The following is a 25,432-nucleotide window of genomic DNA, read 5'->3' on the forward strand; positions in this document are numbered from 1 at the left end:
CATTTCACACAAAACTCTGAAAATGGGCCAGACAAAAGTATTGGCACCCTCAGCCTAATACTTGGTTGCAGAACCTTTAGCCAAAATAACTGCGACCAACTGTTTCCAGTAACCATCAATGAGTTTCTTACAATGCTCTGCTGGAATTTTAGACCATTCTTCTTTGGCAAACTGCTCCAGGTCCCTGATATTTGAAGGGTGCCTTCTCCAAACTGCCATTTTTAGATCTCTCCACAGGTGTTCTATGGGATTCAGGTCTGGACTCATTGCTGGCCACCTTAGAAGTCTCCAGTGCTTTCTCTCAAACCATTTTCTCGTGCTTTTTGAAGTGTGTTTTGGGTCATTGTCCTGCTGGAAGACCCATGACCTCTGAGGGAGACCCAGCTTTCTTACACTGGGCCCTACATTATGCTGCAAAATTTGTTTGTAGTCTTCTGACTTCATAATGCCATGCACACGGTCAAGCAGTCCAGTGCCAGAGGCAACAAAGCAACCCTAAAACATCAGGGAACCTCCGCCATGTTTGACTGTAGGGACCGTGTTCTTTTCTTTGAATGCCTCTTTTTTTTCTCCTGTAAACTCTATGTTGATGCTTTTGCCCAAAAAGCTCTACTTTTGTCTCATCTGACCAGAGAACATTCTTCCAAAACGTTTTAGGCTTTTTCAGGTAAGTTTTGGCTAACTTCAGGCTTTCTTATGTCTCAGGGTAAGAAGTGGGGTCTTCCTGGGTCTCCTACCATACAGTCCCTTTTCATTCAGACGCCGACGGATAGTACGGGTTGACACTGTTGTACCCTCGGACTGCAGGGCAGCTTGAACTTGTTTGGATGTTAGTCGAGGTTCTTTATCCAACATCCGCACAATCTTGCGTTGAAATCTCTTGTCAATTTTTCTTTTCCGTCCATATCTAGGGAGGTTAGCCACAGTGCCATGGGCTTTAAACTTCTTGATGACACTGTGCACGGTAGACACAGGAACATTCAGGTCTTTGGAGATGGACTTGTAGCCTTGAGATTGCTCATGCTTCCTCACAATTTGGTTTCTCAAGTCCTCAGACAGTTCTTTGGTCTTCTTTCTTTTCTCCATGCTCAATGTGGTACACACAAGGACACAGGACAGAGGTTGAGTCAACTTTAATCCATGTCAACTGGCTGCAAGTGTGATTTTTAGTTATTGCCAACACCTGTTAGGTGCCACAGGTAAGTTACAGGTGCTGTTAATTACACAAATTAGAGAAGCATCACATGATTTTTCGAACACCCCCTTTTTTATGTTTGGTGTGGAATTATATCCAATTTGGCTTTAGGACAATTCTTTTTGTGTTTTTTCATTTAAGACAAATTAAATGAAGATAATACCAAAGAATGTGTTTGCAATCGTTTTCAGGAAGAAACTGAGTACTATCTGACAGAATTGCAGAGGTGTCAATACTTTTGGCCACAACTGTATCTCACTAGTCCTTGCTTTGTTACAACTGCTGCTCATTTCGCCTCCCATTATCACATAGTACCGGTCACTTCACTATCACATATCTATGCATGATGAGCAGAGGCAAAGAAGAGAGGTAGAGGAGAGGCAGCGAGGGGCACCACCTCAGATAAAATTTTAGATGCAAAACTGTACACTAATATATGAAACTTATCTATCCTGCAAATATGCTTAATTTGACATACTCTACTAGGTTTTGAATAATACTTTTTTGTGGGGAACAGCCCCTTACTAACAGAATTCTGGTACATTTTGACTTAGTAAATCAGTCCACTGTATGGAAAAGTAGAAAAGCCTGATCCATACATTAGTCAGGCTGAGGAAAGGCTATTCCATTCTCATGTGTAGATTTATCTGTTCTTGTAAGGTACATTTCAGCATTTAGTAATGTTTCATGAACCGATCAAGTGAATGTTAGCATGGTGGTCATATTTGATGATAGAGTACGTCGCCACAATTTTAAGGATCAACTTCCATACAGTATTGAAATGTTGGCAGCCTGGGAATTGTCTGCTAGTAAGTATAGGCTCCTAACCATCTTGTATATCAATGGCAATGTGTTTTTTCCAAAAACTTGTCATGCATTTTCCATGAAGACTGTTGTACATGCACAATTTGCCTTCTCTGGCTTCCCTTGCTCATGGTCCTATTGTTATCCATTTTTTTTCCCTAGGCTGATATCTGGTCATTAGGCATTACAGCTATAGAACTTGCTAAAGGGGAACCTCCTCATTCTGAATTGCATCCTATGAAAGTTCTTTTTCACATTCCTAAAAGCAACCCACCCACACTTGAAGGAAACTACAGCAAACTCCTCAAAGAATTTGTAGAAGCCTGCCTTAACAAGGAGCCCAGCTTTGTAAGTCTGGAAAGCGTATGACTTTTTCACATGTTCACTATGCATGTTGCTTGTGTCCTGGTTCCTTTTAGTTTTGTGCATATTACTAGCTACAAACAGTATTTTGAATTGAGTTTTGAATTGGCCAATGAGTCTTACCTATGGTTATATGGGGTTATCCTTGGTATTAGACCGGTTTCACACATCCTTTTTTTTTTTTTGTCTTTCCTCATATATGAAAAACCATGCATGTTTTTTTGCTTTTTGAAGCGTGGGACAATTTTTAGTCCATGTGTCAATGTTTACATTACTTGTTGCATCTGTTTTTCACATGTGAGAAATATCATAGCTTCTCCTGTCCAATAAATCATAAAATAGACAGCACACAGACTACCTTTGTGTCCTTTTTTTCCTTTTTTTTTTTTTTTTTTTTCTTCTTTTCCCCTACGGGGCCATTGACTTGCTGTGGCAAGTTTTACCTACAACAGAGATCAAAGTTGAACATGTCTCTTATTTTTTTTTTTATGCTATTTTTTTATTCAAATCAGTCTGCAAAAAAAAAAAAAAAAATTATGTGGAAGGGCCCATTCAGTGAGGTTCATGACCTGTCTGTAAAGGTAACGGATAACGTACACGTAATAAAAAAAAAGTATGTGACCCGTCTCATTGTCCTGTGCTGGAACTTGAAATCTGATGGGCATTGTTCAACTCTCCTTATAAACGTCTTACATTTTTTAGTGATTTTGATCATCATTATGCAGCCATAAAACTTTTATTTTAATGTAGGAGTAAGAATGTTTTCTTTTATTAAAGGTAAATACATTAAAAAGTATTTTCTGTTTTTAATTTTATCTCCAAAAGTCATCTTCATTGTAAAATTAAGAAGCACTGACACCCTTGCCCTGTGCAGGTCCAACACTTCCTCCCTTCTGTTGCCTCCAGTATTTGACAGGCTGCGGTAGTGACATCACAATTACAGTGCTTGTGATCTTTGCAGCCACTCACTGATGATTGTCATCTTGTTGACCTACATATGAGCAGAAAGTGATTCAGTGTTGTAGCTAATAGGGAAACCATTATGGCATAACCTTATTTTTTATAAAGTCTCATTCCTTACCAAATAGTAAACCTTATACGAGTCTGATTTTACTTACTGTATTGTTTTCTTTTTTTCTTCAGCGACCTACAGCAAAGGAACTTCTGAAGCACAAATTTATTGTACGTCATGCCAAAAAGACTTCGTATTTAACAGATCTAATCGATAGGTACAAGAGATGGAAGCTGGAACAAGGTCATGAGGCTTCCAGCTCTGATTCAGAGGGGTATGTTGATATAAATAACTTCTTTACACATACCTCCTAGTGTGAATGTGGTAACTCAAATCTTGGTACAATTAGGTCCAGAAAGATTTGGACAGTGACACGAATTTAGGCATTTTAGCAGTTTACCAAAACATAGTCAAGATACAGTTTTATATAATCAATATGCACTTATGCGGGGCAGGATCTGGGGCCTCCACAACACGCAGGCGTGATCGCCTGATGTCAGTTCACGAGCAGCACGCACTGCGCATGCCCGAGAACTGCTTTCACAGAGCAGGCACTGCCATAGGAGACAGAAGGAGGCGGGGCACAGATGGCAGAGCAGGGGCATGATGGACGGCTATGGGAGGCGGGGCCCAGACGCTGCAGAGACATGATTGACAGCGGGGAGGCGGCTACTTCAGGGGGACACAACATACCTATGGGACGCTTAACAGGTTTGAGGACCTATTTATGAAAGTTAATATTTCGGCGTTACTGGGGGTCAGAAACTGAAGAGCCACCTTCACAGAGTGCAGTCTTAGTGCTGCTGAAGGTGGCTCTTTTACTTAACGCCTGGGGGGGGTAACAGGTTCCCTTTAAAGCACAGACTCTTTGCTTTAGTTTGAGGGATTCATATCCTAATTGGATTCGGAGTTTAGGGATTACAATTTTAATATCTTTTTTTTCGCACTCCTGCGCAGGCATACTTCTCTGCCCTGTTGAGGGCAGAGCAAATTCCTGCAGTGCGCAGATGCTGGGTCTCTGACCTTTCCCGGCGCCTGCGCTCTGCAGTACTAGAAGTATGCTTGCACAGGAGCGTCATGGCAGAGAGGCATGAATCAAGGAGGAGGGCAGCATCGCAAGAAGATGGACCCGGACCTGCAACATCCATTCGACCGGACCGCACCCCCGTGTGAGTATAATAAAACTTATTTTTCTTATCATGCAGGTCAGATTGGGGGCTTATTATAGAATGCTGTAGATAAGCACTGAAAGGCAGTGGCCGTATCTTATAGCAACAAAAACTGCTGACAGGTTTATTTTAAAAATAGATTAGATTAGACTGTCAAAAAAAAAAAAAACATTTAAAGAAGACAGCTCAGTTTTAGAAAAGCATTCTTTGGACAGATGAAACGAAAATCAACATGTACCACAACGCTTGGAAGAAGAGTGTGGAGAAGTCTTGGAATGGCTCTTCATCCAAAGCACATGACATCCTCTGTAAGACATGGTGGAGGCAGTTTGATGACATTGGCATGCAATGCAATGCCAATGGGTTACTAGTGTTTATTGATGATGTGACTGAAGACAGAAGCTGCTGGATAAATTCTGAAGTGTACAGGGCGATACTTTTATGGTCAGATTCCACTAAATGCAGCAAGGTTGATTGGACAGCACTTTACAATGACCCAAAACATACTGCAAAATCAACCCAGGAGTTTTTTAAGACAAAGAAGTAGAATATTCTGCCATGGCTGAGTCAATCACCAGATCTCCATCTGTTAGGGATAGCAGAACACACCAAATAATATAATAGTAAGGTGCGTTCGCAGCCCCGGGTCCACCGTGCAGGGTTGGTAAACTGCTGCTTAGTAATGGCAGAAGAATAAAGCAGTGTATAAAAGGTTCCACGTGGGTTAACGTCACCCAGTGTGAACAGAAGTGAACTGTTAACTCGCAGAGCCGCGCTACCACAGAACATAAATGCCGGTGCCTGTTTTGCTCACAGAGCCCGGCCACGGAGCGCACAGAAAGCAGTCACAGAACTCTGCCCCAAGGACACGGGGTCAGAGTCCCTCTAGACCAGTGTTTCTCAACTCCAGTCCTCAAGACCCACCAACAGGTCAAGTTTTCAGGATTTCCTTAGTATTGCACAGGTGATAATTTCATCACCTGCTCAAGCATTAAAAGCATCACCTGTGCAATACTAAGGAAATCCTGAAAGCATGACCTGGAGTTCAGAAACACTGCTCTAAACCTTCTGAGCGTGCAGCGTCACACCTGCGGACGCCACTATAGACGCTGACTATGGAGTGCCGAGCACGTGCACCGTGGACACTGATGCCTGTCTCAGACTCTGTCCTACCTACACCTAAGCCTGGGCGCTTAACAGGCTAGGCTGCACAACATATGCGTACCAAGAGTAGGGGTTTCTTAATGAGTCATTCATCAGAGACATTCATACATGCATACGACACTCAATCCTCATAGTCTATTAATGCAGTCTATACTAGCACATGGCCGGGCGGCCATGCGAACCTTTTATAGCCGCGTCCTTCTGGGACCTTCCTGACCTTTCTGATGGTCCAATCCGAGCTGGAGAAGGACCTGAGCATGTGATCTCCGATCTCCAATGAGAGATCGTCCCACGGACATGCTCAGTGGACCGAAAGGAGGACTTAGTCCCTGGAGTAGCTCGCTGCTGACCAGCATGCGTTGCTATAGCTGGGCCAGAGGTGGAGGCAGCAACCAAACCCACAGAGCTGGTTTGAGCAGAGCGCCGGGATCTACGAGTCTGCTGAGCAGCCTCCTCTGCGGCCAGAGAGGACTGGGAAACCGCCGGATGCAAGGCTTGGGATTCCTGATGTGCAGCGACAGGAACCCGACTCTTAACACCATCCCATTGACTATGCATTTCGCATGCTTATGACCGTACTTAAAGCAGAAAGACCCACAAACAAGCAACAGTTCAACATTTGAAGTCAGCTGCAGTAAAGGCCTGGCAAAGCATCACAAAAGAGAAAATCCAGTTTTTGGTGACGTCCGTGGCTTCCAGACTTCAGCCAGTCATTGCCCACAAATGATTTTCTAAAAAATTTTATAAATGAAATTTTTATGTATGGTAAAGATAATTTGTCTAATTACTTTTGAGCCCCTGAAATGATTAGGCTTTTGTATAAAAATGGTTGCAATTCCTAAACGTTTCACAAGATACATTTTTGTGTTTGTTCAAACCCTTGAAATAAACTTGAAATTGCATCTCAGTTATTGAATTTTAAATAAAAAATAGTAGCATTCAGAGCCCCAAATCACAACGATTGCCACTGTCCAAATATTTCTAAACCTAAATGTGTGTTTTGGAAATGTGTTCTTTAGTGATTGGAAATGTATGTGCTCTAAACGTGATTGCATCTGGAAGATGATAAAGATTAAGATGATATTTTTATTGCTGAAATCTTTTTTATCCTTAAGGGAAGATGAAGTACAAGCTTCAGGTGGAACTGATAAGGGGCCCTGGTACTTTACAATGGAGAAGGAAGATTTGAAGAAGATGAAAAATGGTGCATCACAACTTGAGGAGTTAGAGGAAAATGAGGTTTGTTATCTTCAATGCAGATCTGCTTACTTATTAATCTAAACAAGGTGTTTTCAGTTTTATCCGAGTTTTGTTTGTGTTTATACGATTTGTATTTTCTTGTAAATTATGAGGTGGTAATTCATTCTATTCTGATAGTAGCAGAATTTAAAGATATGTTTTCATAGCAGTCTTCAGACTGGAGAGGTCTCTTTGAATTCAGTGGGAGAGTATTCTAAGCATGTTCTATGATTTGTGCATGGTGAGGGTGAGCTGCAACCATCGTTTAGTTTTAGTGATGTATCATATGTAACTTGTAGTGATGAGCGAGCATGCTCACCAGTGCTCGGTACTCAATCAAGCATTGGGTGCTCGAGCGCCATGCTCTAGTGCCCGCCCCGCATGTTTGGTGCAAATTAGACAGCCAATAAACATGCAGGGAATTGCCCGCCTTACACAGTAATGCCGTGGCCATATTGGCTCCTGGCATTACTGTGATTAGCCTACTGCATTGCATCATGGAGTTTTTATATAAGACCCAGTGATGTGATGCTTGGCACACTGTCCTCAGGAAGCAGTTCAGGAAGAGTTGTTATAGGAGGGAGATCGTATTTTAGAGCAGGCATATAGTTTAGGTTTATTGCCTTATAGTATTTCTATAGGTATATTGCTGCAGCAATCAAAAAACAACTGTCCTTTGAGGGCTAAATTTTTTCTATCTGTTCTCTGCATTCAGTGGGATAGTTTTGGATTACATGCATATAGGCCGTGTTTAATATCGCCATTGCAATACTTGTATGCCGCTGCTGCGCCAATACAAGAAAAGTCCTTTTCAGGGCTGCATGTTTTATTTTCCCAATTAATATTGCAATATTTGCAGGCATATATACCTAATTAAAAATCCAGTAAGAGACTGGGAAGTGGACGTGCTGCTGATGGTGCACGCCAAGGCCGTTGGCCAGTTAAACTGTGCCTGCTTCAAGAGCACATCAAACTCTGCTCCTCCATGAAACCTAGCTTCCTGTCCCACTTTGCATGGGGGACTCAGGACACCACTCTTGAAGCCAGAACAGTGCGAACGGGTGATCGGTTAGATGGCAGATAATGTTTCCCAGCACCACCCTGTCACACCGTCCACTCTCACTAGCCAAGAGTCTGGACCACATAACCCTCACCCTGATCCTCCTTCCTCCCAGCATGGCGAGTCCCAGGAGACAAGTGATCCCACACTTTGACACTCCGAAAAAGCCCTTTACATTTCCATTTATTGATGCTGGCCTTACGCCCTGTATGTTTCAAGAGGGACATGAGAAGATCGTGTGTAGTGATGCTCAAATATTTGAGCGGCAATGATCAAAAGAAGATGACGGTGGGAAATGGCAATCAGTGTCTCAAGAGGTAGATGATGAGACACAGTTGGAAACAAGTGATGTTGTTACGTCAACAAGTCAGGAGGATCAGAGTGCAGAAGTGTAAGATGGTGGTGGACTGTGAAGTCACTGACTCAACCTGGGAAGGTGCCGAGGATTGGGTGTTCTGACAATCACTTTTTCTTTTTTTTTTTTTTTTAATAGAGTGAATGATAAAAGAATGGCCATTTGCAATCTGCAAGATCAGCAGAGGCCTGACCACTATCAGCCTGACCACCACACATGTAATCAAAGCACTGACTATGTGGGCCAAATGCTTGGGTCCACAATTAGTGTTTGCTGGTGATTCCACTGCCTCTTCCCCGTCCAAGATTCAGACGCAGATGCGTCCTGCCCTGCACCTGTCATTTCACGATCAGCAATTCCTTGTCCCAGCCAGCGTTCAGCTGTCCCTACCTCAGTCCTTGGAATGCACAAAAAAATACCCAGCCATTCACCCACAGGACCAAACATTAAACAGACTACTTGCCCTGGAAATGTTGCCGTTTAGGCTTGTGGACACTGAGGCTTTCTGCATCCTCATGGTGGCGGCCGTCCCTTGGTACTCGGTCCCTGATACCTGGTTGGCTGTCCCTGTCTTACAACAGCACATGTCCCATAACATCACCCTTGCCCTAACCACAGCAGTTACTCAGAAGGTCCACTTAATGACCGACACGTGGACAAGTGCTTCTGGCCAGGGAAGCTACATTTCTCTAACAGCACATTGAGTGAACCTTGTGGAGGCCGGGACTGGGACGGCACATGTGCTACTGACGCCAAGAATTGCAGGCCCTAGTTCAGTCATGGTTTCCAGCACCTCCTGCACCAGTTCTTGCACCTCCTCGTCATTCTCCATCTCTGAGTTGTCATCTGGGAGCATGTCGTCCATTTCAGTTGGAAACTGGAAGCAATGCAGCACTGACTCGCAGTCCCTCCTACTTTTTCGCAACCCTTGCCCCTAGTGCATAGGCTTTGATTCTGATGAAGTGGTAGCAAAATGCGCGTTGGAGTGGTGTGTGCAGGGGGCAGGGACGAACCCCTTGGTTGGTATGTACTTTTAGCACCCATTGCAATTTTCTTTACCTGTAGTTGTCTACACTGAGCGGTAAAATATGCACATGCACTTTATCTTTTGAAAAATGACTCAGTGATTATTTCATTGCACATCTAACTATATATTAGTAATGCCATGAATATGCACTCCAGTTTATTTCATAAGTAATTATCACTATATTGGCCACACATACTAATAGATGTGTATTATAAATACATGGAGACACACTTTCATATTAATATATTGATTTTTTTGGTTTGTACATACAGTGCCTTGTGAAAGTATTCGGCCCCCTGGAACTTTTCAATCTTTTCCCACATATCATGCTTCAAACATAAAGATACCAAATGTAAATTTTTGGTGAAGAATCACCAAGTGGGACACAATTGTGAAGTTGAACGAAATTTTATTGGTTGTTTTAAATTTTTGTGGAAATTCAAAAACTGAAAAGTGGGGCGTGCAATATTATTCGGCCCCTTTAGCTTAATACTTTGTTGCGTCACCTTTTGCTGCGATTACAGCTGCAAATCGCTTGGGGTATGTCTCTATCAGTTTTGTACATCGAGAGACTGAAATTCTTGCCCATTCTCCCTTGGCAAACAGCTCGAGCTCAGTGAGGTTTGATGGAGATCGTTTGTGAACAGCAGTTGTCAGCTCTTTCCACAGATTCTCGATTGGATTCAGGTCTGAACTTTGACTTGACCATTCTAACACCTGGATACGTTTATTTGTGAACCATTCCATTGTAGATTTTGCTTTGTTTGGGATCATTGTCTTGTTGGAGACAAAACTCTGTACCAGTCTCAGGTCTTTTGCAGACTCCATCAGGTTTTCTTCAAAAATGGTCCTGTATTTGGCTCCATCCATCTTCTCATCAATTTTAACCATCTGCCCTGTCCCTGCTGAAGAAAAGCAGGCCCAAACCATGATGCTGCCACCACCATGTTTGACAGTGGGGATGGTGTGTTCAAGGTGATGAGCTGTGTTACCTTTACGCCAGACATATCGTTTGGCATTGTTGCCAAAAAGTTCGATTTTGGTTTCATCTGACCAGAGCACCTTCTCCCACATGTTTGGTGTGTCTCCCAGGTGGCTTGTTGCAAACTTTAAACAACACTTTTTATGGATATCTTTGAGAAATGGCTTTTTTCTTGCCACTCTTCCATAAAGGCCAGATTTGTGCAGTGTACGACTAATTTGTTGTCCTATGGACAGACTGTCCCACCTCAGCTGTAGATCTCTGCAGTTCATCCAGAGTGATCATGGGCCTCTTGGCTACATCTCTGATCAGTCTTCTCCTTGTTTGAGATGAAAGTTTAGAGGGACGGGCGGGTCTTGGTAGATTTGCAGTGGTATGATACGCCTTCCATTTCAGTATGATCGCTTGCACAGTGCTCCTTGGGATGTTTAAATTTTTGGAAATAATTTTGTATCCAAATCTGGCTTTAAACTTCTCCACAACAGTATCATGAACCTGCCTGTTGTGTTCCATGGTCTTCATGATGCTCTCTGTGCTTCAAACAGAACCCTGAGACTATCACAGAGCAGGTGGATTTATACGGAGACTTGATTACACACAGGTGGATTATATTTATCATCATTAGTCATTTAGGATAACATTGGATCATTCAGAGATCCACAATGAACTTCTGGAGTGAGTTTGCTACACTGAAAGTAAAGGGGCAGAATAATACTGCACGCACCACTTTTCAGTTTTTGAATTTCCACAAAAATTTAAAATAACCAATAAATTTTGTTCAACTGCACAATTTTGTCCCACTTGTTGTTGTTTCTTCACCAAAAATTTACTTTTGATATCCTTATGTTTGAAGAATGTTATGTGGGAAAAGGTTGAAAAGTTCCAGGGGGCCGAATACTTTCGCAAGGCACTGTAATTGTCCAGTAAAGGCCTCGTCACACTAAGCGACTTACCAGCGATCCCGACACCGATATCAAGGTGTCAGGATCGCTAGTAAGTCGCTATGTGATCGCTGGTGAGCTGTCACACAGACAGCTTCACCAGCGATCAGCACAGCGATGCCGAGCGCCCGGCATCGCTGGCCATCGCTGTAAAAAATAGAATCAAAATAAAAAATATAGTTATTCTCACCTTCCGACGTCCCGTTCAGCCATCCTGCCTCTCTCCATGCTCCGGTCACAGTGATCCTTTGCACGAATGACCGCGAGATGTCACGGTCTCGAGGGATAACAAAGTCTCGCGGTCATTCGTGCAAAGGCTTACTGGGACCGGAGCGTGGAGAGAGGCGGGACTTCGGAAGGTGAGAATAACTATATTTTTTATTATTTTTTACACCTGATCGCTGGTCTCCCGCCTGTCACACACAGCGATGCGTGCTGGTCAGCGGGAGACCAGCAACCAAAGAAATGTCCAGAGGTTTCTTGCAGCGATCAGCGATACCGGCAGGGGGGCCGATCGCAGTCACACACAGCGATCTGGCTGGTGAGATCGCTGTTACGTCACAAAAGTTGTGACTCAGCAGCGATCTCGCTACTGAGATCGCTTAGTGAGACGGGGCCTTAAGGCTGGATTCACACATTTGTGTTTCAAGGTCCATCTTCAGTCTGCGTCTGGGTGTTTGTCTCCAGTAGGGGTACACGCTCGAAAATGTTGCATGACAGAGCACATGTTTACTCTGTCGGCACCATCATAGTCTATGACCCCGTCTGCGCATTGGCCTGAATCTGTTTTGCTGGGGGTTCAGACTCAAACCCCGACAGGCCCGACGGACGGGTACCTGAACGCAGTGTGAAAGCACCAAAGAGACCTGTATAAAATTGGAATATCTTGAATGTTTGTTTGTTTGTTTTGGAGCTGCTGTGCTGTGTCTAATCTGCATTTTTGGCAAAACGTTGCATGAAGGCACCTGTAATTGTAAAACGCTTTTTGGCATTTTCACAATGTGCCAGGTGTCTGCTTGAGGAAAATAATATTGGGGTATGATATGTTTCACTTTATTTTTAGAATTTAATTTTAGAACTTTTTTTATCACCATTACTATTATTTACTAAAAAAAGTTTTTCTTCTATTTGTTTAATCCTCAAGGCTAAAGATATCCAAAAAAGACCATTATCTCAGTGCTTATCAACAATAATGTCACCGTTATTTGCTGAGGTATGCAGTTTTTTTTATTTTTTTTTTATTTTGACAGATGTTATCTAAACTGACCTTTTATATGGAATGTAATCACATGCACTCAGTAATGCACATGTACCCATCCCGTCACACCTTGTGCAGTTTGTGTAAGAGCAGATACCATAACTGGGCCAGAAAACATCACGCTTAATATGGACTCATCATTATTTTTTTTTTTTTTTTTTCTTTAGAAACTAGTTTTGGTATTCACAGTTATTTTATAAGTCCAGCAAAATCACAAAAAGCCGTCCTTTGTCTACAGGTGGCCATGCGGAGTGATAAGCCCCTGCTTAAGACAAAGCAAACATTTTTAAGCCATAGATGACCGGAAGCAGATAATTATTGACTCAATTACTGAACTGAACACCTCTTCGGGTCTTTGGACACAGGGATCTGTCTCCTAATCGCTCCCATCCTCAAGTGCAATGTTATGGGTTTGGGCGTAGTTTTGATCTTTGTAATCATCCACATGATATTGCATATGATAGGACATATCATTTTTTTGTGACCGATTCTATATGCCCCTGTAAGAAATTGACAACATATTGGTATAAAGCATGGGGCTCGTAAAATTCTATATGTAGCGCACCATATTTGCATCACGCTTTTAAAGAGGTTTTCCACTGATAAGCTTCTGGTTTTGGAGGCCAGTATTGGGTTAAATTGATAAAATGTTTCCCTGAACCCCCCTTCCCACCCCCCCATCTGATACCGCCGCCGAGCTCAGTGATTGGCTGCAGTAGTGAAATGCACTGTAGTTGTGATGTCACTGTTGCCATCAGTAAACCTAGACCAGATCAGCAATGAAGAGACCGCTCTTGACCAGGGAAGGGTAGGAATCATCTGATTTTTATATTTATTTTTTTTAACCATGCATTGGCCAGTCAAGATCAAAAGCCTATTGGTGGAAAATTAATTAAAAGTGATTTTCTAGCCAGTCTTTTATGAGCTAGCCACCAGAGAGCTGATAAATATCTAACTGCTGAGGTCCCCTCATCTATCTCACCACCCTTGGATTGAGTAAAGGCATGGTCACGCTTGACCATTTCTGCACCACGCTATGTGTATCGACCTGACAAAGGTAGACAGTTTCACCCCTTAGCCCTATCCCCAAGTTACATAATAAATGTCTCTAGTTGGAAAACTAATGTTAAGGTTGCAATCCTTCCTGACTTTGTTTTGGCTTTATTGACCTGAATAACATACAAATTGAATTTTGGCTTGCAACCAGTGATGGAATTTTTTTGACAGAAACATTATGTTGTAGCATTGCAATAATTATGTACCAATATGTGTCAGTTAAAAGAGAGAAGCCAAGCCAGTGGTGGCAATGTAGGATCTATAGAGGAACTTCGGGAGGCAATTTACCTAGCTGAGGAGGCCTGCCCTGGCATCTCGGACTCCATGGTATCACAGCTTCTTATGCGACTTCAAAGGTAATAGTTTATTTGTATAGGCAACATAATGTACACCATTGTGTTAATTTTCTAGCACAACATTAATTGGGAAACATGCTCACTTTAAATATACCTATAATTGATATATAAATAATACATTTTAGCTTTAACTGCACATGCTCTGGACTGTTTGCTCGATCACAATGGTATGATGGTTTCCACGATATTTTGGCCCTTACAGCCAAAGGACTGACAAATATCAGTGTGTCATTCGTGTGTCTTTTACCATCTGTGTGTCATTAGTATTTTTCCGATATGGATAAAGAAAGAAAGAAATGACAAGGCTTCTCCTGTAATTTGCAATTTTAAACACTGACAGCAAATGGTTGCCATCCTGTGCTGTACGTGATTTTCATGGACCCATAGACTTGTATTGGCTCTCGTCGAACATGCTACCAGAAAAAATACTAACATGCCTCAGTGTGTTTTGCACGGTCACACGATGGTGTAAAAACACGGACATGTGTGCTGCATTATAGGTTATGATGGGTATATGTGGCATCCGTAAAAAAAAACAACAAGAAACAAATACCACATGTACTGGAAACACAGACTTGTGAACGAGGAATAAGATAAATGTAAACAGAAAAGGGGAATAGAATTTTTTTTTTTCAGAATAACACAAATCTTTCAAAGACTAGTCCAGCAATACAATAAAAAGGCATGTTTATGTATAAAAAGGGACCATATTCAAAAGTTTGTCAGCAGGATTTCACCACTCTAAAAACATTTATATGTTCAAAGAGATGTTCAGCAATACCTTTACATGACCATTCCGTTCCTCCATTACTAAGAAATCAGCATTTTCATTGACATGAAAAAGACTATATGGTAGATCTGAAGCCTTAGTCACTCCAGCTCTATTCTCCGCCCAGTGCCACCTCTTCTTGCTTGACTGTCAGCTTCTATGCTGTGTGACTTCAGGCAAAAGAGCTGTCAGTCAGGGAGGAGCAGGAGACACAGGGCAGATAATAGAGGTTGAGTGACAGAGGCTTGAGATCTACTATAGTCAATTGCATATCGGTTCAAACACAGATTTCTCAGTAACAGAGGAACAGATTGACCATGTAAAGGTATTGCTGGACCGATCTTTGAAAGTTCTACATGCACATGTAAATAGTTTAGTAAGTGAAATCCTGCTGACTGATTCCTAAACTCCATTTTTATAAATCAAACTACTGTATTTTTCAGACTAGAAGACGCACTTACTTCCCAAAAAATTCTTTGGGGAAAATGGGGGTGCATCTTATAGTCGGAAAGTACTTACCAGTAGTGTGGTGGCAGTAGGAGTCGGGCGATTCTGCTGGCCCTAGGCTGGGAAGAGGGGGTGTTCAGTGGTTCGATGCTGCAGGGTGATGATACGACTCCCATCCCAGACTGGTGTGGCAGTATTCGGTTGTGCGAGGGCTCCGCCGACATTTTGTGAAAGCCCGGAGCCCCCGCACTTCCATTGCTGCAATGCTGTGGCCTCTGGGAAAACGCGCAGATTGAGATATCTCGGCAACGAGATCTCGGGAGGCGAGAACTCAATCTGTGCATTCGCTGCCTTCGACGGCCATTTTCCAGGAGGCACAGCATTGCAGCAATGAAAGTGTAGAGACTCCGGGCTTTCACAAAATGTCAGTGGAGCCCCCGCACCACCGATCACCATGTAATAATGCCGTACCAGTCTGGGATGGGAGTCGTATCATTGCCAGACTACCAAACACCACCTGTGACCCTGCTCCACCAGCGCTTCCCCTTCCCCTGTAAGCTGAATTCGGACTGGAAGACGGACCCAAATTTGAAGCATTAATTTATTTTCCCGTTGAAAATTTGGGGTGTCTGCTATGGTTCAGTGCATCTTATAGTCCAAAAAATACAGTATTTTTTTGATTAGCTTTAAATAAATATTTTGCAGTGACTTAAATCGCTGATGTGTCTGTGAAAATTCTGGAAGTGCAGTCATAGCCAGAATAACATCCTGCTCCTGGTCAAGTTTGCATTCCCCTTTTCTCAAACGCTGGAAACACAAATCCGTGTTTTGTGGTCTGTACTTGGACCACAATGCACAGACTGTCCGCGGTCACCTGACTCAAAAGTGACCGCCTCATAGGCATATATGAGGCTTTTGAGTTCAGTCAGATGTGGTCTGAAGATGGACCTTGAAACACAAAAGTGTGAATCCAGCCTTACTGGGCAATTACAGTGCCTTGCGAAAGTATTCGGCTCCCAGGAACTTTTCAACCTTTTTCCCCCATATCATGCTTCAAACATAAAGATACCAAATGTAAAATTTGGTGAAGAATCAACAAGTGGAACACAATTGTGAAGTTGAACAAAATTTATTGGTTATTTTAAATTTTTGTGGAAATTCAAAAACTGAAAAGTGGGGGCGTACAATATTATTCGGCCCCTTTAACTTAATACTTTTGTTGCGCCACCTTTTGCTGTGATTACAGCTGCAAGTCGCTTGGGGTATGTCTCTATCAGTTTTGTACATTGAGAGACTGAAATTCTTGCCCTTTCTTCCTTGGCAAACAGCTCGAGCTCAGTGAGGTTTGATGGAGATTGTTTGTGAACAGCAGTTTTCAGCTCTTTCCACAGATTCTCGATTGGATTCAGGTCTGGACTTTGACTTGGCCATTCTAACACCTGGATACGTTTATTTGTGAACCATTCCATTGTAGATTTTGCTTTATGTTTGGGATCATTGTCTTGATGGAATACAAATCTCCGTCCCAGTCTCAGGTCTTTGCAGATTCCAACAAGTTTTCTTCAAAAATGGTCCTGTATTTGGCTCCATCCATCTTCACATCAATTTTAACCATCTTCCCTGTCCCTGCTGAAGAAAAGAAACCCCAAGCCATGATGCTGCCACCATCATGTTTGACAGTGGGGATGGTGTGTTTAGGGTGATGAGCTGTGTTGCCTTTACGCCAAACATATCGTTTGGCATTGTTGCCAAAAAGTTCGATTTTGGTTTCATCTGACCAGAGAACCTTCTTCCACATGTTTGGTGTGTCCACAGGTGGCTTGTTGCAAACTTTAAACAACACTTTTTATGGATTTCTTTGAGAAATGGTTTTCTTCTTGCCACTCTTCCATAAAGGCCAGATTTGTGCAGTGTATGACTGATTGTTGTCCTATGGACAGACTGTCCCACCTCAGCTGTAGATGTCTGCAGTTCATCCAGAGTGATCATGGGCCTCATGGCTGCATCTCTAATCAGTCTTCTCCTTGTTTGAGTTGAAAGTTTAGAGGGACGGACGGGTCTTGGTAGATGTTCAGTGGTATGATACTCCATCCATTTCAATATGATCGCTTGCACAGTGCTCCTTGCTTGGGATGCTTAAAGTTTTGGAAATCATTTTGTATCCAAATCCGGCTTTAAACGTCTCCACAACGGTATCACGGATCTGCCTGTTGTGTTCCTTGGTCTTCATGATGCTCTCTGTGCTTCAAACAGAACCCTGAGACTATCACAGAGCAGGTGCATTTATACGGAGACTTGATTACACACAGGTGGATTATATTTATCATCATTAGTCATTTAGGACAACATTGGATCATTCAGAGATCCACAATGAACTTCTGGAGTGAGTTTGCTGCACTGAAAGTAAAGGGGCTGAATAATATTGCTCGCCCCACTTTTCAGTTTTTGAATTTCCACAAAAATTTAAAAACCACCAATAAATGTCGTTCAACTTCACAATTGTGTTCCACTTGTTGATTCTTCACCAAAATTATACATTTGGTATCTTTGTTTGAAGCATGACGTGGGAAAAGGTTGAAAAGTTCCAGGGGGCCGAATACTTTCGCAACGCATTGTACTGGCATCTTGGCTGTGGAACTCCTTCCTGAATTTCCACAGTAGCGTATTTCTTCAATTTGAAAAATATTAAGCAGCTTAAAAATAAAACAATTACTTAAGTAATTTATCAACGTACACCAATCAGTGTGAAAGAAAAAAAACAAATACACATTTAATTTTCTCCCTTAATGTTTTTTTTTCCAGATACTCTGTAAATGGAGCAGACTCTTCAACACATTGAAGTTGTATAAGCTGGACAAACTTTACAGCTGCTCTCTCCATCAGTTTTTTTTAGAGTCAAAGAATGTGGCTGTTGCTTTAAGGATCAGTGACTCTGCTGAACATTCACTAAAAGCTAGAGTTTTTATGATTTTATTTTTTGTAATCATAGTGCAGATATGATACATATAATAAGTACTGTGATAAAGAAAATATTTTGAATACTCAGGTATCTTGCTCTTAGCTGGCAGCTCCTCTGGGAGGTGGCATTAAAGCTGCCCTGAGGTTTTGTGTACAGAGATGTATGTATATAGCATAATTTTTACAGAATTTCCCTGAGCATGCCCAGAGCCTCTGGTGTCTGTGTTTTCAGGAGTTCACTTCTGTAGATAATGTTACTGGATGACTTATTTAAGAGACTGTGCTTACATTTTACCCTAATGTTACCTGTATATAGGAAATGACATGGCAGGTGAAATTATTTTCTACTTCTGTTACTTTGACAGGTAAATGCTACATGAAGCCAATGTATTTCTCTACAGATTTTGCATTGTAAAAATTACAGTATTGCTAATGTTTGCTGAAGCTTTGAATGTACATTTGATATAAAAAGACTAAAGCTGGGTACTGTCAGGAGGTCTCTATGGATTTTAATTCTTTTATTCCATTTACTACGAGATACTTCAACTCTTCACTATTAAGGCCCCTTTACATTTAGCCATGCACCAGCGATCCCGACAACGATATGACCCGGTCAGGATCGCTGGTGCATCGCTAAATGGTCGCTAGTGAGCTGCCAAACAGGCAGATCTCACAGTGACGTAGCGACGCAGCAGCGGTCCTTACTTACCTTTCAGACGCGGCGATCCTGGCGTCCTCCCGCCCGCGTCCACGTGTCGCTCGTCGGCGCCAGCAGGAAGCCCACCAGAAAGCGCCTGACGAGAAATGGACGATCTCGCGCGATCAGCGACAGACAGCGGGGGAGCTGGTCGGAGGTAAGTATCACACATAGCGATATCGCTAGCAATATCGCTGCTGCGTCACAAAATCGGTGACTCTTTAGCGATATCGCTATGTGTAAAGGCCCCTTTAGTCTTATATTAGGGATTGTTACATGTGCTCTGCTTCCATTATCATTTTTTTGCTGCATATAAGGAAAGTGAAGAGGGAATGCCTTTGTTTTGGGAAGCTCTAATTCATCTCTCTCCTTCATTCCTACCATTTACTAAAGTAACTACAGATGGAAATGAAGGCCATAAACTACTCTAATTATAGCATGCAATGGAGCAGCAGCGGAAACTGCTCAATTTATTATTTTCATGCAGCACAATCCAATGAACAGAAAAATAAATATATTTGTGGAAAGCACCTCTAAAGGGGGTTTCCTACTACTAAACACCTCCTTATTAAATTACTGCCGCATAAGGTCCCTGGTACAGCGCTGACTCTGCCACTTTTCGGTCTCTGTTTACTGGCTGCATCTGTGAGGTTACAACTGTAGCACCCATCACCTCTGCAGCCAATCGCTAAGCTCAGTGGTTGTCCTGATATAGCAAGTGATTGGCTGCAGTGATAACATGCGCTAGTAAATACAGAGCTGGAAATGGGGAGGCTAGAAGCCTAGAAGGGGAATATCTGTAAATAACATAAAGTTTACTTGGAAAATGGAAACAATTTAATCTGTTGTAAATAGGCCTAGCCAGCGTACTTTAAATGATGGACTACCCTCACCTTCTTTATCTTCTACACACACTCCCAATATAAATGACACTGAAAGAGGAGAAAATGATTAAATACCTCTATCGTACATTTATATGAGATGGGGGAAAAACATGTAGCATATCACTTTTTACAGCAGCGAAAAGAAGACTATAACATGGCTTCCCTGAGCAGAGGAATGTCTGACTGGATACATGGCGCCTCCATCTATACCTTCAGGGAGCTAGAGGACTTTTTCCTCTTCTAGCTCTTTAGTCTTTATCTCTTACATTCCAGCTATGGCAAATTACCATTAAACGCAAAAATGAATCCTTTATTAATTGCAACTTAGAAGGCATGGAAGAAAATGTTATCAATTAGAAATCTCTTATATCGCTGTACTATTAACCTTATACGTAACCCATATTTTCCCTACACTCCGCACCATACGGAGAGAAAGTATCCTCTGCCCCCCCCAAGAGGAAGCCTACAAAATAAAAAGGAGGAACAACTCCATACACCTCTGTGTTGTTTCCTGTTCCTGTGAGAGGAGACCTGCAGGGTGAAGTTGGACATACCTAGAGACTTTTCTTCAGGAGTCGACAATCCCTTGTTTCCGTTGATGGGGTCTGCTGTGCTTTCCTGTCCTTCTGTGCAATTGCTGCAATAGGCAGGGGATGTTACTCTACTACAGGCGGGCCGTTTTCGAGTTCAGACGTCGGGACCGGAGATGACTTGGCACGTGCTCATGCTGAGCAATGACTGTGCTTCCAGGGCAGAGGGGTTCATAGGGGGTGCAGGGGCATAGCTGAGCCAACCACCTCCATGGGGGAAGCTGGGCCGAATGTGACATGACATACCGAGGACTGTGCGCTCTTGAAAAATATATGTGCTTCTGAGTTTGGAAGGCTGGACCGGTAAACAGCTGGTTGGAGATCAGGGTGTGAGCCTATCTCCAATTGGAATAGGGCCCCAACCTCCTTCCTTATTGTATTCTATATACTGATTGATCATTATTGATATGTTCCCTAGGATAAGCCTAGTAAGGCTACAGCAAAATATAAAAATAGGAAATGGGCTTTATGTAAAGAATGGCTTCCCATCTCGCATTCTCAAAGACTCTGTTCCTCCTGTACTGAAGAAACAGTAGCTGAATATTCTACATCTTTGGTTCCAGGAGATTAAATCATTGATCAGGGAAGAAGTTAAAAATACCTTTAGAAAAGAGATGCTTCAAATCAACGCTCCCTATTCCTCCTCCTCAAGGAACTATTGAAACCAGTTCTGAGAAAAAATTAAAATATTCCAGAAAATAAATTTAGGCTTATTCTTTAGAGTTATTCTTATTTGATGATGAATTTAGGTGTCCATGCGTCCCGGTTGAAAATATGGGAGAGTTGCTTAATGTCATCAGATATATCATGGGAGTGGAATCTCCTAGAGCACTCTTGTCGGTCCAGGACTCTGTTTAGTGGGTTAGAGGAGCATAGACATCGGATATTCCCAGCACATAAGAATCTACTTTCTCTCATTAAGAAAGACCAGAAGAAACCTGTTAAAAAGGTACGCACGTAAGATTAATTACCCGTTTGATAAAGATTTGTGCGAGGTTTGGGAGACATCTTCAAAACTTGATGCGGAGGCAGCTAAAATGTCCAAAAATGTGGCACTCCTTTTTAATGATCTAGGTTCTTTTAAAGACACTTTTAGATAGAAAAAAAAAAATTACACTTTTTTTCTTAGGAGAGCATGGGAAGTAGCAGCTGATTCTTTTGGCTACTTCTACAGCTAATTAAATGGTTCCACGAATTAGACTCCTAGATAAGAAATTGATGTCCAATAGATCAACTTTTGGAATCCCTGTCTACAATTCAAAAGGCAGCACATTTTTGGCAGACTCATCTGTGGATAGCTATAGGTCGGCCACACGCTCCTGTGCCCTTTCTAACTCCACACGCAGAGCTCTTTGGCTTAAAAACCGGTTTGATGATTTTAAGTCTAAAATGAAGTTTTGTGCTATTCCCTGTTGGGATTATTTGCTTGCCTCTGCGCTGGATGAAATTTTAGAGAAAATCGCAGATGGGAAAAAGAATTTCCTTTCCATTTTTATTAGTCCCAAAAGAGGCTCCAGGAGAAACCAAATGAATGTGAGCGGGAGGGACAGACATATTTAGAAAAAGAACAAAACCTAGGGCGGAGTGTTCTTGTTCATTAAGCCTAACCAGGGCCGGACTGAGACCAAAAAGCAGCCCTGGCACAAAAAAAAATCACCAGCCCACATACAATGAATGTCCTCACCCAAATTGTAGAACACTGGCAGGTTGTGCCAACTTTTGCATTAGCTCACACATACAACTCACGTTCGCACGTATCACACAACTCACGCTCGCACGTATCACGCAGCTCACACGTATCACACAGCTCTCACACAAGCAGCTCACACACACGTATCACACAGCTCACACACACACGTATCACACAGCTCACACACACATATCCAGGGCTGCCACCAGGATTTTCGGGGCCCCATACCTGCAAAACAGTCAGGCCCCTTGAGACTCTACCCACGCTCCACACCAGCTTCGCCTCCATCCCTCAAACCTTCCATAGACCCACTGCCCTCTCTTGGAAAAATACAACCATTGGAAATCGCAACCATCTGAAGATAGGGGAACTTTTTTCTCCTCTTTTAAAATGCAGCGTCAGGTGAGATATCTGTCCGCAGCTGCATTCATGCTGTTTTGGGCTTCCAGAAAAAGCCAAATGCAGCGTGTTACCACTGAGGGAATGAGTGGATCAGTGGTCGAGTCACATATGAGCTCCGTTCTAAAGGGGATGAAAGTTCCACATTCGGCCGATCAGTGTGGGTCCCAGAAGTCAGACCCCAACCAATCAATAAGTTATCACTTATCAGGCTATGTTCACACGTTCAGTATTTTACATTAATTTATTTGTAAGCCAAAATCAGGAGTGGAAAAAATCAGAGGAAAAGTATAATAGAAACATGTCACCACTTCTGCATTTTTCACCCAGTCCTGATTTTGGATTACAAATACTGAATATGTGAATGTGTCTTTGGGATAGGTGATTGCTTGTTTTTAAATGTCCATGTACTTAATCTCTAATGTAAATAAAGAATCTTCGCCTTATTGAAATCTGAGAGAACAAGTGACCTCGATACACAACACCATCGACTATACCAAGACCAATTAATACCACATACAGGGGTTGGACAAAATAATGGAAACACCTGGAAACATCAACAAAAGTTAGTTTAATATGGTGTAGGTCCACCTTTTGCGGCGATTACAGCCTCAATTCTCCGAGGTATGGATTCATACAAGGTGTGAATTGTTTCCAAAGGAATTTTAGCCCATTCTTCAGTTAAAACACCCTCCAGTTCTTTGAGCGACGATGGCGGCGGAAATCGACGTCTAACTTGAATCTCTAAAATCGACCATAAATGCTCAATAATGTTGAGATCTGGGGATTGTGGGGGCCAGATGAGATGCTCAACTTCATTAGAATGTTCCTCGTGCCATGCTTTAACGATTCTAGCTGTATGAATTGGTGCATTATCATCCTGAAAGATGGCGTTCCCCTCCGGGAACAGTGCTTGAACCATAGGATGCACTTGGTCGCCCAAAATGCCTAAATAATCACGGCTGTTAATTCTTCCATGAAGGGATATCATTGGCGGAGTGGATCTCCACGAAATAGCACCCCAGATCATCACAGAACCTCCGCCATGTTTTACGGTTGGGAGAAGGCAGTCTGGATGGAATGCTTCTTTCGGCTGTCTCCAAACGTACACTCAGCCGGAGGTCGGAAATAGGGTAAACAATGATTCGTCTGAGAATATCACATGTATCCACTGCTCTAGGGACCAATTCTGGAGGTTTCTACACCACTCCAAATGCTTGGAAACATTTGTCATTGAAAGCAGCAGTTTTCTAATTACAGCTCTTCCGTGGAATCCAGATTTGTGCAGCTCCTGACAAACAGTTTTCGTGGAAACTGGGTTCTGTAGGTGTCCATTGAGCTCAGCAGTGATTTTCGGAGCCGTGGTCTTGCGATCCTCTCTCACAATTCGCTTTAGAGTCCGATGGTCTCTCTGTCAACTTCGACTTTTGGCCGGACCTGTGCTTTGCTGCGGACGTTTTTCCTTCTCTTTCAAACGCAGTCATTACTTTGGAGACAGTACCTCTTGACACGCCAAGCATTCGGGCACTTTCTGTTACACTAGCGCCTGCCATACGAGCACCAACAATTTGGCCTCTTTGAAAATCTGAGAGGTCTGCCATTGGTATCAGTTTCTCATCAATGTTCTTACAATTCTGCAAAACAAACAGTTAATTTACATACACATATCACAAATAATCAACTACAAAACATTACCATATGTCTCGGTTTGCATACTAATAACATGTTCGAAGATTATGATGCCAAAACATTAGGTGCTTCCATTATTTTGTCCAACCCTTGTACAAGGAACAAATACCGCCACACCATAAGCAGGCCACATATTACCACTACATAGTGACCGAATAATACCACATACAAGGGACAAATGCTGCCAGTCCATGACCAAATCACATATTACAACATACTAACCAAGTGATAACACATACAGAGAACAAATGCCATCACACAACAACCAGAACACATATTAGCACCAGATAAAACCACATACAAGGGACAAATGCCTCCGCACTGTGGCCATACCACATATTACCATCACATAGTGACCAAATAATACCACATACAAGGAACAAATACTGCCATGCCTAGACCACATATCACCACATAGTGACTGAATAATACCACATAAGGGGACAAATACCACAGGCCACAAACAGCTGGAGACCAGAGCGGCGGTGATAATGCATGAAGATGCCACAAGGTGAGAATCAGACAGGGAACTTGGATTTAAAGCACCACTCCAGCTGGGACATTAAATAACCACTCCAGCATTTTTTTTAATATTTCCTGTGTTTTTTTTTGCAGCAAAAACAGCAGCATTTCTTAGTATTACTAAGTGAATAAGATTCCTGAAGTCCATATATTACAGCATAGTGGATGGGATTTCAAGGAATCCCATGTCTACTATACGTGCATAAACGCCCGTGGATCACACGTGGAGACGGACATGCGGCGCGTCTCTCCAGACTGCAGCATATCAATTTATCTTGCGGAGACACATATCTTACTCAGTCCGGGACCCCTCCTCTTTGTTTCTGCTCACCGGGCCCCATACACCAGTAAGGGTAGTAATGCCCTGATGGTGGCCCTGCATATATCACACATACACAGCCTCACATACACTCTCCTCTGTAGTGCAGTGGAGACTGGTGCCAACGTGCCATTCTACAGCTTCTCCTGCTCACAGCAGCACTGTCCGGCACATCCCCCGGTTTCTCCTCTCTACCGGGATAGCAGATGAGAGCAGGAGAAGCTGTCACCGTCCTGATAGGAGCTTTTCTCTCCCTGGGAGCAGGCCACTTACACACAGGCAGGTATGCTGACCTTTCATCTTGATTGCTGCTGGCTGTCTCCCTCAGAGTCAAGCTGCACAGGAGCACTGGCCAATCAGCTCAGCTTTCACGTTAGCGATGCCCCTGGAGGAGAGCACGCAAGCATCAGACAGAGAGCAGAGAGGCGTCCTGTGTGTGCCAAGGCCGCCTTTTCAAATTTCTGACTAGGCCCTGTGTGCGCGCACT

The 25,432-nt window shown here is 42.7% G+C and overlaps 1 protein-coding gene across 2 annotated transcripts in view; it reads left to right on the forward strand.

Annotated features, from left to right (window-relative positions):
* Positions 1–18,647, forward strand: part of STK24 (serine/threonine kinase 24) — a 67,679-nt gene extending 49,032 nt beyond the window's left edge. For both annotated transcript variants that reach the window (XM_073569542.1, XM_073569544.1), the window contains exons 6-11: positions 2,162–2,347; positions 3,506–3,648; positions 6,823–6,946; positions 12,456–12,524; positions 13,845–13,981; positions 18,000–18,647. In XM_073569542.1, coding sequence (XP_073425643.1) covers positions 2,162–2,347; positions 3,506–3,648; positions 6,823–6,946; positions 12,456–12,524; positions 13,845–13,981; positions 18,000–18,036 — 696 coding nt within the window. In that variant the 3' untranslated portion in view covers positions 18,037–18,647. The remainder of the gene's footprint in view (positions 1–2,161; positions 2,348–3,505; positions 3,649–6,822; positions 6,947–12,455; positions 12,525–13,844; positions 13,982–17,999) is intronic.
* Positions 18,648–25,432: the final 6,785 nt, after the last annotated feature.

The sequence above is a fragment of the Dendrobates tinctorius genome, unplaced genomic scaffold, assembly GCF_039654945.1.
Source record: "Dendrobates tinctorius isolate UK_male_01 unplaced genomic scaffold, ASM3965494v1 ptg000026l, whole genome shotgun sequence".
Lineage (NCBI taxonomy): Eukaryota > Metazoa > Chordata > Amphibia > Anura > Dendrobatidae > Dendrobates > Dendrobates tinctorius.